Source organism: Channa argus, chromosome 7 (genome assembly GCF_033026475.1).
Source record: "Channa argus isolate prfri chromosome 7, Channa argus male v1.0, whole genome shotgun sequence".
In the NCBI taxonomy this organism is placed as follows: domain Eukaryota; kingdom Metazoa; phylum Chordata; class Actinopteri; order Anabantiformes; family Channidae; genus Channa; species Channa argus.
The window spans coordinates 13,583,389-13,594,146 of record NC_090203.1 but is presented as its reverse complement, the minus strand read 5'-3'; the positions used below and the strand labels follow the sequence as shown (position 1 = coordinate 13,594,146).

Genomic DNA, 10,758 nt, shown 5'->3' with positions numbered 1-10,758 from the left:
GGATGGCCTAAAGCTTTCTATTGGTAAATTAGATGAAAACAAAGGCCTGGCCCTACAGACTACTTCTCAGCCTTCCTAAACACTGTTGTTGAATCCCAGTTGAGAAATATTCTATGGTTAATTGATAAACAAATCAGCTCTGTTGTCAGAACTAGCATCTTTCATCTGCAAACGCTTGTAAAACTAAAACAATGTGTTAAATATTTGGAGGCCATTCTTCATACATTTATTTATGTATTAGTTTAATTTAGGAATCAGTCGCCTGCAGCTTGTTCAAAATACAGCAGTGAGACTCCTTACTAGCACCAAGTACATGTCCCTGCATTGGCTTTTCTACAGTCTTTACCATTACAGTTAAGAAGTGACTTATAAATAAATCCAAATCAAAAGGTGATGCACCCTTGCCATTGGTGGCACCAAATTATGAATGGGTTTGCCACTCCCTGTTAGATAGCCTCCTACCCACTCATATTTATAAGCCTCATCTTAAAATCCATCTCTTTTATTTAGCCTTTTAATAATTTTTTGCTCGCTTTTAATAACAAGTCTTATGTGGTCCTATTTATGTATTGTTTTATTTGATCCTTACAGTGTTTTATGTAAAAACAAACTGTATAATTGTATAATTATTATTCTCATCTTTCTGGCACTTGACCAAATTGTCCTCTCTTGGCTAGACTGCAAAATCTAAATGATAAAGACTATATAAATATGACATATTATTACAGGTAAATAAAAAATGCTTATTGTTAAAATAAGCCCCAACTTTAAAGCTGCAGTAATAAAATGATATATGCCTAATGCATTAGTAATTATAATTCAATAATGTCCTTTACACTATTCAGAAATTAAATAATTTCACTTAAGTTTAGTAGATAATTCTACTTAAAAAGTTAAAATGTGCAACATTTGGGAATAAAACAAGCTGTAGCATTAAAATCTGTTCACCCAGGACATGATATAGTGACAGTGTGTCAAAATCTGTGGTGTCTCATGTACACATGGAAAGTAACCTGCTTGTGATGCCCAAGTGGGACTTCTCCTCAGAGTTATTAGCCTTCCTCAAAAACCTTTAGAAGGGTAAATGGTATCACTGGAAACATTGACGTTTACATTAAGTTATATATATATATATATATTTAAAATCTTTACTAAAAAGTTACATAAATGGTCAATGGTAGCTTTAAGCAAAAGACCTTAGAAGGCTGCTACTTCTACCAATGAACAATGGCAATACACATCATAGTAGTTGCATTACACACGGTTTATTTCACACAAAACAAGTTAATTTATTGTCTGTTTGACATATGGCAGCGGCTTTAAGGTAGTCAGCCTCGCTATGACGGGTAAAGCAGCATCACCACAGTGGCAGATCATCCAATCTGCAACATAAGTAAGTCACAACTAAAGTACAATGTGGTAATGTAAGAGGTATCCTGTCCCTAATCAAATACACATAGAAGGCATTACAGTATATAACAAAAATACCTTGATAAGATTCAATATAACTACTAATGACATTTTTAAAAATAACTGTAGACTAAAATGGTCACGTCACACAGTGAACATAAATGCAACATATTCAGAATAATATAAGAATTGATTTTGGTATGGCTGGTGTGTCTTCGGGTATGTCATAGTTATATCATGCATTACCATACATTTTCTTGCATTAATTTGACACAGATACTACACATTAGTTCAAAAATAAATAAATCCAGTACTTTAGATTAAAGTGTGAGAAACAGATTTACAGAATGCACAAAAGGAATTTACCTGATAAAGTTAGATAATGGAATACTCTCTGTGCTCTCCCTCAGCAACACATCTGAAAATACCGTGTCCGGGGTGTCTCTTTTCCCATACCTATGCATGAACAGTTAAACAGTTTTTTACATGTACACACATCGAAAACGTTTGAATGTACAGTATTTTTAAAGATTAAAAAAAAAACAAACCTCTGTCTTGTAATAAGGTTGATGTAGTGTCTTAGTGCAGAATAATATTTAGCGAGCTCCTCAGGTGGTGCGCCTTCCCGGGGACTGGCAGGCTTGGCTGGATATGCATTTGTGCTGGAGTGGATACAAGCCAACAGGCAGAGAGCCAGAATTCTCAGTGACATGACAGGGCTGGAGTGAATCCTGGATGACAGGGAAAATTAATAGTCAAACTGCAAAGTAGAAAAAAATTATCCAAGAATGTTGCAACACCGAAGTCTAGAAATAGAAACTTCACATTCGACTGAGATTTATATATTTTATAAAAATACTGTAAAAAGGCTGACTGATCCACAACTAATACTTACTTTCCTCTACTAAAATGTAAAAAATACAAATTTGGCTTACATTGTAAAGTAACACTGCCGTCGTCAGTTGTCTCTGTCTTCAAGGCAACTCTGTCAGGTTCCTAACATTGCTCCTGTTTTATACAGTGTGTGTCTGATGGGGAGGGAGCATAATTCTATTCACTTTTAGAGTACTCCTTGAGTACATATATACTGCCTCATGTAAATAGTGTGAGAATGACAAGGCAGTAACACAAATGGAAATACTCAATTATACGACTGTGAAAAGACTAAAATATTTAAAGTGACCCAACACTGATTGCATTAAAAAGCTAATTGCTCTCAATGGTGTACATATGTTCTGAGGGTCCATCTAACAATCTTAACCTGCATGACAGAGTGGGTAACATATAACTTCAAATGGTGGATGACTGAATTGTATCAAGAAGCAAATGCATTGATTACTTATTAAATAATTATATGAGAATATTGTCCAACTCTAGAAAAAAGTCCTTGTTGTTTCATATCTACAGCGCCTTGGAAATAAACAGTCACAGTAAAGGTTGTGAATGTAAGTCTGTTAATTTATCGTTTTCCTAAGATTACTTCTCAGTCATCTAATCGACATTAATGCACCACAGTCAGTCTACAGCTCTGCTTCAAACCCTACTGACGGACACTGTTGTCTTAAGATAATAACTAAACCATTTTGGCCAAACCAGCAAGCATAGCTCCAAATTACACCAAAAGCGCAGCAAATTGCACAAACCTATACACTTTCAATTCCAGTTGATAGAGGGCACAAAAAGCTTTCAGCCTTTAAACGGTAGGAGAACTTTAATGACAACTATTTTCTTTGAAGAGCACTCTGACATTTGACAGTATGTTAGCGCTGTTGTTTCCTATGACAGTCACATGAGAACTCCAAAATGACAGCATGGTCTTTTGCAAGAAAAGTCTCTAAGAACTAAAAGTGTTCAGCCTTATATTGTGCACTGAATATACAGATGTAGTATGCCAAAATTACTTATTCAATTCATTTAAGTATTTTGATACATGGCATTAATTCAATCTCTTGTTGATGCAATATAAACCTGGCAGCATGGATGCTGCAAAATTTGTGCAGACTAAAGATGTAAAACCTAAAATAAAATAAACAGAAAATAAAAAATTTAAGTTTGGCTTTGATTCCTCCTCAGGAATGTGCTAATAAAAAACTAACAATGATGGGCGGTTGGTTAAAAAATGAAGCTAAAAGTTTTGGCTTGGGATTTTGGGATATACATGATTTATTCACAGCCAGCTGCACAAAGGAATTAATAAACAGCCATTGATATAGATATGCTTCCATATACACACACACTAAGCCTTATACCATATGTTAGTGTTATTCATTTAGTGCAAGCAAGTGCAATGAAATGAGCCATTCTGACACACTATGCAACAGTGATGCTTTGCTACTGCTGTTTCCAAAAGCTAAACAATCTCAATTTTCCTCAGTCTCCTCCATCAGAGAAAACATTAGCACCATGGCTGAGATGGCTACACAACAGTTGTTACATTTGCCATGTGGTTAATGAGAACATTAGCAACAGTAGCAACTTTTGAGTAAAACAGAGGTGTTTTTTTCTTGTGCTCATTTCAGTTATCACGCTGAAGTCATCTTGCTAATCCATTAGAAAACCGTTGGTTTAATAGTTTGCTTCAGTTTGATTGTATTCATTGTTGGTTCTTGTAGAGTTCCAAATGCTTGACACCTTTATCTGTAAATACCTTTCAAGCTATGCCATTTAAATTGAGGTATTTGATGGCCTGTACTTGACTAAACTAAACATATTCGTATGATCAGTTTTTGGTCCGTATAGTGGCATTTTAATGGTTGTCTGATTTGTATGTAACTGCCTTTTTGTTTGTTATCTTTGTCCATCATTGTATATGAACATTAATGTGAGGGACCCATTTCATTTTCACCTCATGTAAGTTTAAACAACCACATCAAGAAGCACAACAACATTCAAACACCACATCCTGTCAGGCTCTGTTTTGGAATCTCCTGCTTCATTAATTTTACATTTAGCTAATGATCTAATCCAACATGACTTCCAGCAAATCAATGAAATGGAATGGTCACTTGCTAAGCAAGTCATGGAAGTCGTGATGTTGCAGTGTGGTGGTGTATGTGTGCACTATAATCTTTGCTGCCGTGTCTGTTTGGCTCTACCTTGATTCCCCAGAAACATATGCATCTGTAGGTATTTGGAGCTTAAGTAAATTTTAAGGACTAGGTCAGCATAATCAGTTGTTAAAATGATGATAATACATTTTTCTAACTCTGCACAGCTCTTTAAGGTAAGGAAAATCTGACTGGCCTACTTGTATGACAATTCACTGACCAATCTGAGTGAATGGATGGCTTTGTTTTACTAGAATGAACAATCTATACATTTGATTTGTTTTTTTTGGTGACCCCATATGATAAACTCTTTGGAAAAATATTCCTAAAAATACATCTTTTATAACAAAGTGATAAGTGAATTGACTGCACAAGTGGAAGGTGACAAAAGTTCAGTTATTGAAGATACCTGCTTCAGTTTCACGTTCTGGTGCTTTACCTTCATTGATGGGCTACACTACATTTCAGAGGTAAATGTTAGTAAATGTCAGTAGTGTCACTTTTACTTTTTATTCTTTTGTTGAAAAACATCCTGCTACAGTTTGTAAATATGATTATAATATCACATTTATGTAGACTGTAACTTTCAGTCACTGGTTCCTTCCTATGTGACAAAAGCTTTGGCTCAATCCGGGACTGTAAAATGGCAATAGTATCATCAGAACACCTCAAACATCTATATCCAAACTGATTCTGTCCACTCAGTCTGAAAAACGGCATTCTGTGCTAATCTGTATGCATCTTTCATAACAACTCCTGTCTACCTGGAGAACTCATTATTTTAAACAACAGAAAAACCTTCACGCTAATGATTATTATCAACCCCAACTAACAACTGATTTAATGAAAAATTAGTAAAATTATGTTCTGTACATCACCCATATCAAATATATGCCCTTTACACTCACATAAAATGTGATCAGCCCCCGTTGTTTACATGCATAAATACAAGTAAACAGTCTATATACAAGTAAAAGTCATTATCAGCTCAAATGTTTACTTTCCAGTAAATGTGGCTGAGTGCAGTTCACAATGCAAGCACATATTTAAAAAATATTTGTAAGATGTATTTATTAGTAATAAAGTAATTTCTTTCAACCATCAAAATATTAAAACATACATTTTCGTTTTATTAAACTCAAACATAATTCAAACAAAACATTTTACAAATATTAAAAGATGCCCTCTAAAGGTCACAAATGGGAAAACTGTGTATACAATTAATTAATACAATGGGGCAGTTATTCCTACATAGGAGATAGTCTCCTATTTTGCCTAAGAGACTAAATGTATTTATTTTTACTCACAGGAACATAAAAGGAAATCTAAAGAAGTCTGTGAACATTTTAGGTTACATGTCTTGTGTTGACTTTGTGGTTTCACCATCATAAATGAAGTCTTCGGGTAGCATCTCAGCAGGAATGCTCTGCAGCTGCTCATCATAGTTGCGGAGGGTCCAGAGTTTTTCTAGTTCGTACACTTCTCTGGTGTCTGGTAGCATAAAGTGAACAACCATATTCCCTGGGAATAAGGAGTAAACGAAAAAGAAGGTGAACACTGGTGGAAACTATATTAACAAATACTGGTTTGTATTAGCAACACTCCAAACAGGACACGACAAATTAGGTTGTTTGTGTTTTTCATACCAAAGTCTATACACATCCAGTCCTCTGCATCCTTTCCTTCTATTCTGACATTTGCATCGCAGTCTTTCTTTAGAAATTTGTACTGTAAGAAAAGCAGATTTCATAGAATAAACAAATGATGCACATAACATGTAACAGAACAGAAGATAAACGTACTCACCGCTTTGATGGCATACAGCGCCATGGCTCGAAGGTGTCGTGGCGATACACCACTGACAATAATGAAGTACTGAGCATATTTGATCTGCTCTGGAACATTAACCACACAGATGTCCACTGCATTTTCCTGACGCAGTAGAGACACAAGCACATCAAGAGTGAAAGTCTCTGAGGGTTCTGGAGGAAAAAGAAACAATTTGTCTGACAATATTCAAGCAGGGAGGAAAAGGTTAGCATTCTGTGGATGCTACGACTTTTCAATTACTGTATCAAGTTTGTAAAAGATTGTAAAAGCATATGTGCTGAAACAACATTTATCACAAGCAATAAGTAAAATAATGCAGTAATCCACAGGTCTCTACTCCATTGAGGTGACTAGGGCTGCAACCAACTAATATTTCATTGTAAATAAAGCTTCTGATATATTTTATTATTATTAATATTTTGTTACAAACGTCTGTATTGTTCCATCCATAATATGTCAGAAACAATTAAAAGGTTAGTCACAAACTTTAGCGCTAAAAAGGTTGTCCAAATATTTAAAACCCTTTTCATAAATAACATTTCATAATAAAATACCAAATGTATGCTAGTTCCACCTTTTCACTTTTAAATATGGTGGCCAAAACATTACATCAACCACTTCTTATAATGCACTCCAGCACGCCTCCCCTACCCACTTTGACCTCAATAACAAACCACATAGAATTATCACCTTTCTGACAGTTTCAACCTAAGAACAAAACATTATAACCTTGTAAAAGTAAAATTCTTGGCAGACCTGCTGTATTGGATTGCATTAAATTGCACAGGTGGTCATAATGTTACGCATGATCGGTGGGTACTTACTTTCACTGTCCATATCATGAGATTCCTCCTGGCATTTCTGTGGCTTTTTGGTTTCACTATACATGTCTGAATAGCATCTTCTTGTCTTCAGATAACAGAAGAAAGGATGCCAAAGCTGACATGAGCTTACATTTGCTGTAAACTGTCGAGGTAAAAACCATTTATGACACAGAGTTGTTGAGGCTGAACACACGCCGCAAAAAACATCCTTTTGTTCCAGTAAAACCTTATTTTTGAATATAAACGATACCAGTTTCCTAGAACGATTGAGAATACTCATGTTTAAGCTCGTACAACATCTCTGTACAACAACTGAAATGCTACCCACGAGTTGTTCGAGGGCTAAGCTAAAAACAAAAGTGGCTTTTCGTCCTTGGCATGCGATTGGTTCGCAGGTCTTCTTCGTTAGTTTCTCGGCCTTGACTGAACTAAATGAATAGTACCCACTAGTGGCTATAAAGAGTATTGACCCTCAAGGTCCAGGCTGCAGTTAGGTCACATGGTTGATTCAGCAATTCAATTTACTGCGTTTCACGAAGAAGAAATATAAAATTCCCACCTTGTAAGACTTTGCTTTAGCCTTGTGACGGCGCTTTAAATCTTCTTTTCCTTTCAGCTGTTCCCTTTCAGGCGTCGCCACAGCGAATCATGTGGCTCCATCTAACCCTGTCCTCTGCATTATTCATTGTTTGACTCATCAGTTTTATTCCTCTGTAGTTGCCACAGCTCTGCACATCTCAGTTGTTCTTAAAAATGGGCTTTGGTACACTTCTCCTCTATTCTTCGAGCATCCTCTCACTCTCCAAGATCTTGTTAAACAAACTAGTCAGAAACTCTACTGCCACCTCTCCTGGACACTTCCATACCTCCACAGGTCTGTCATCAAGTCTAACTGCCTTTCCACTCGTCATCCTCTTCAACGTCCTCCTCACTTCACTCTTACTAATCTTTTCAACTTCCTGCTCCACACCAATCACCTCTTCTACTCTTCGTTCCCTTTCATTTTCCTCGTTCATGAACTCTTCAAAGTTCTTCTTCCATCTTACCATCACACTCCTGGCACCTGTCAATACATTTCCATCCTTATCTTTAATCACCCTAACCTGCTGCACATCCTTCCCATCTCTATCTCTTTGTCTCATCAACCTGTACAAATCCACCTCTCCCTCTTTAGTGTCCTTACATCTCCCTGATCTCCTCTCTACTCTCTTCAGTCCTCTCAGTGTCCCACTTCTTCTTAGCTAACCTCTTTCCCTGTATACACCCCTGAACTTCCACCACCAAGAGTACCCTCTTACCTGTCTCCCTGATCACATTAGCTGTAGTGGTCCAGTCATCTGGAAGCACCTCCAAACAACCTAGAGTCTGTCTCAGTTCCTCCCTGAAAACTACACAACATTCTTCCTTTTTCAACTTCCACCACTTTGTCCTCTTCATCTTCCTCACCACCAGACTCATTTTACACACCACCATCCTGTCTTGTCTGGCTACGCTCTCCCCTAATGTCGGCATAAAATGTAGTCCATTTCTACTTCCACTTTTCTATGTCACCTTATGTTCCTGCCTCTTCTGGAAGAAAGTGTTCACTACAGCCATTTCCATCCTCTACCACCATCTGTCCTTCGGCGTTCCTGTCCTGAAGACCAAACCTGGCCATCACATTCTCATCACCTCTGTTCTCTTCACCTACATGTCCATTGAAATCTGTACCAATAACCCCTCTCTCACCTCTGGGGATGCTCTGCATCACTTCATCTAACTCACTCCAGAATTTCTCCTTCTCTTCTAACTGCTGCATACCAGTGGGTCTTAACCACTAACAGCACTGAACATCACACCTTCAATTTCCAGCATCAGACTCATCAATCTGTCTTATACTCTATCACCTCTATTACATTCCTCTGAAACTCCTATTCCAGGATAACTCCTACTCCATTTCTTTTCCTATCTGACCCATACTAGAACAACTTAAAACCCTGCTCCTAAGCTTCTAGCCTTGCTACGTTTCCACCTGGTCTCCTGGACACACAGTATATCCACATTCCTTCTCTGCATCCTGTCAACCCACTAACTAGCCTTCCCTGTCATAGTCCCAACATTCAAAGTCCCCTGCTGTCAGTCCTACATTCTTAGCTTTCCTCTTCTGTCTCTGCCTACGAACATGCCTTCCTCCTCTCCTTTGACCAACAGTAGCCAAATTTCCACCGGTACCCTGTAGGTCAACAGCATCGGTGACGGTCGTTGTTAACCTGGGTCCCAACTGATCTGGTATGGAAGTCATGATTCGGATTTCTAATTTGGCATGTGTTTGACGTCAGATGCCCTTCATGATACAACCCTCTGCATTTATCCAGACTTGGGACTGGCACAAGAAGACACTGGCTTGTCCCCTTGCAGTTGCATTGTGAAGCTGCTTTAAATGAGTTTTGTAAAGTGCCAGTATCAACTGCATTTTTTATATTTGCAGGGATGGTAGAAGTAAAGCTTTATTAAGTAAAAACAGAAATGCTCTTTTTAAAGTGTTTTTAAAGCAGTCATTATGGAGAAGGGCCCCTACCTGATTAATGTATACATTTGAACAATAAAAAAAATAAAAACAGCTGGATACTGTACATGACTGAAAAACCACTCTCTATTCAAGTACAAGGCAGGCAGACATTTTTATATCGCAATTTTATGATTTATCTACTAGATACATGTTTGCCTTTGTGGTCCAACCTTGACAAAACGCTGCAAGCTGAAATGTACTAGACTAGCAATAAAGTTGTTTTTTACATTGCAATTAATTCTGAATTTTAGAATTTTGTACTTCAGTTTTGGAATTTAATGAATTTAAAAACAACCTTTTAGCTTTAGAAGTCAGAACATATTTAATGCAACTTTTAAATACTGCAGTATTTTTTGAATTTCTCTCTTGGGATCAAACCAACTACATAATAATACAGCATAAATTATTTGTTGATAATATTTATTTTTATTCATTCTAAACAGTTTTTAACTCTGTGTTAAGGCTTGAATGAGCTACTGGCAGCTTTTAAATCCATCTTTGGAAGATGAATTGAAAAACAACCTTTTAGTGTCAGAACTGAGAACATACATCATTCTACACTATTTTTTTGTTTCTCTTTTGTTTACTGGAGCAGCTGGCGAAATCTTCCCTTTTGAGCAAAATGAAATGCCTAGTTCTTAACTACTGCAAAATGATACATAATCTGTTAGTTGAGTATATTTGGTTTTATTAATTTAAACCAGTCAACTCTCACAGAAATTAAAAAGCCAAAACCAGAAGGCCTAAGAGTTCTGTAACTCTTAAAGGAAAAGTTGTTGAAGTTCACCAGGCTGAAAGGTGTTACTGTCTGGCAGAACGGATGCATGTGGAGAAAATTCAACAGAATTGTTAACTTCCCCATGCACAGGTAAACAAACAGACCAAGTTGTTTACTAGTCTGGGAGGTCATAAACAACAGCCAGTAAAGGCCTCTTTTGCTGTGGCTAATATCTATCTACCATCAGGAGAGCATTGATGAGCAATGGTAAACACAGCAAACTTGCAAGGAAGGAAGCCACTACTCTCTAAAAGATTGCTTCTCATCTAGTTTGCTCAAAAGCACAAAAAAAAAGCAAGAAAACTTTTAGAAAAATGTTGT

The 10,758-nt window shown here is 36.9% G+C and overlaps 2 protein-coding genes across 2 annotated transcripts; both read right to left on the bottom strand.

Annotated features, from left to right (window-relative positions):
- Window positions 1–1,245: 1,245 nt before the first annotated feature.
- Window positions 1,246–2,485, bottom strand: LOC137130529 (peptide YY-like). The gene is made up of 4 exons (XM_067510816.1): window positions 2,346–2,485; window positions 1,959–2,141; window positions 1,777–1,866; window positions 1,246–1,382 (listed from the first exon to the last, which is right to left on the bottom strand). Coding segments are annotated over exons 1-4 (300 nt in total). The 5' UTR covers window positions 2,348–2,485; the 3' UTR covers window positions 1,246–1,357.
- A 3,081-nt stretch (window positions 2,486–5,566) lies between these two features.
- Window positions 5,567–7,496, bottom strand: malsu1 (mitochondrial assembly of ribosomal large subunit 1). Its single transcript, XM_067511738.1, has 4 exons — window positions 7,112–7,496; window positions 6,264–6,439; window positions 6,104–6,185; window positions 5,567–5,978 (listed from the first exon to the last, which is right to left on the bottom strand). The coding sequence occupies exons 1-4, from the start codon at window positions 7,389–7,391 to the stop codon at window positions 5,809–5,811; spliced, it is 708 nt and encodes a 235-aa protein (XP_067367839.1). The 5' UTR covers window positions 7,392–7,496; the 3' UTR covers window positions 5,567–5,808.
- Window positions 7,497–10,758: the final 3,262 nt, after the last annotated feature.

Coding starts and splice junctions, on each gene's coding strand:
- malsu1 (XM_067511738.1), bottom strand. CDS start 7,391: ATGAGTATTCTCAATCGTTCTAGGAAACTGGTATCGTTTATATTCAAA. Junction 6,186..6,263: donor CGCTGTATGCCATCAAAGCG/GTGAGTACGTTT, acceptor CTTTTCTTACAG/TACAAATTTCTAAAGAAAGA. Junction 5,979..6,103: donor CTGGATGTGTATAGACTTTG/GTATGAAAAACA, acceptor CCTTATTCCCAG/GGAATATGGTTGTTCACTTT.
- LOC137130529 (XM_067510816.1), bottom strand. Junction 1,867..1,958: donor AACCTTATTACAAGACAGAG/GTTTGTTTTTTT, acceptor GTTCATGCATAG/GTATGGGAAAAGAGACACCC. Junction 1,383..1,776: donor CCATTATCTAACTTTATCAG/GTAAATTCCTTT, acceptor CTTATGTTGCAG/ATTGGATGATCTGCCACTGT.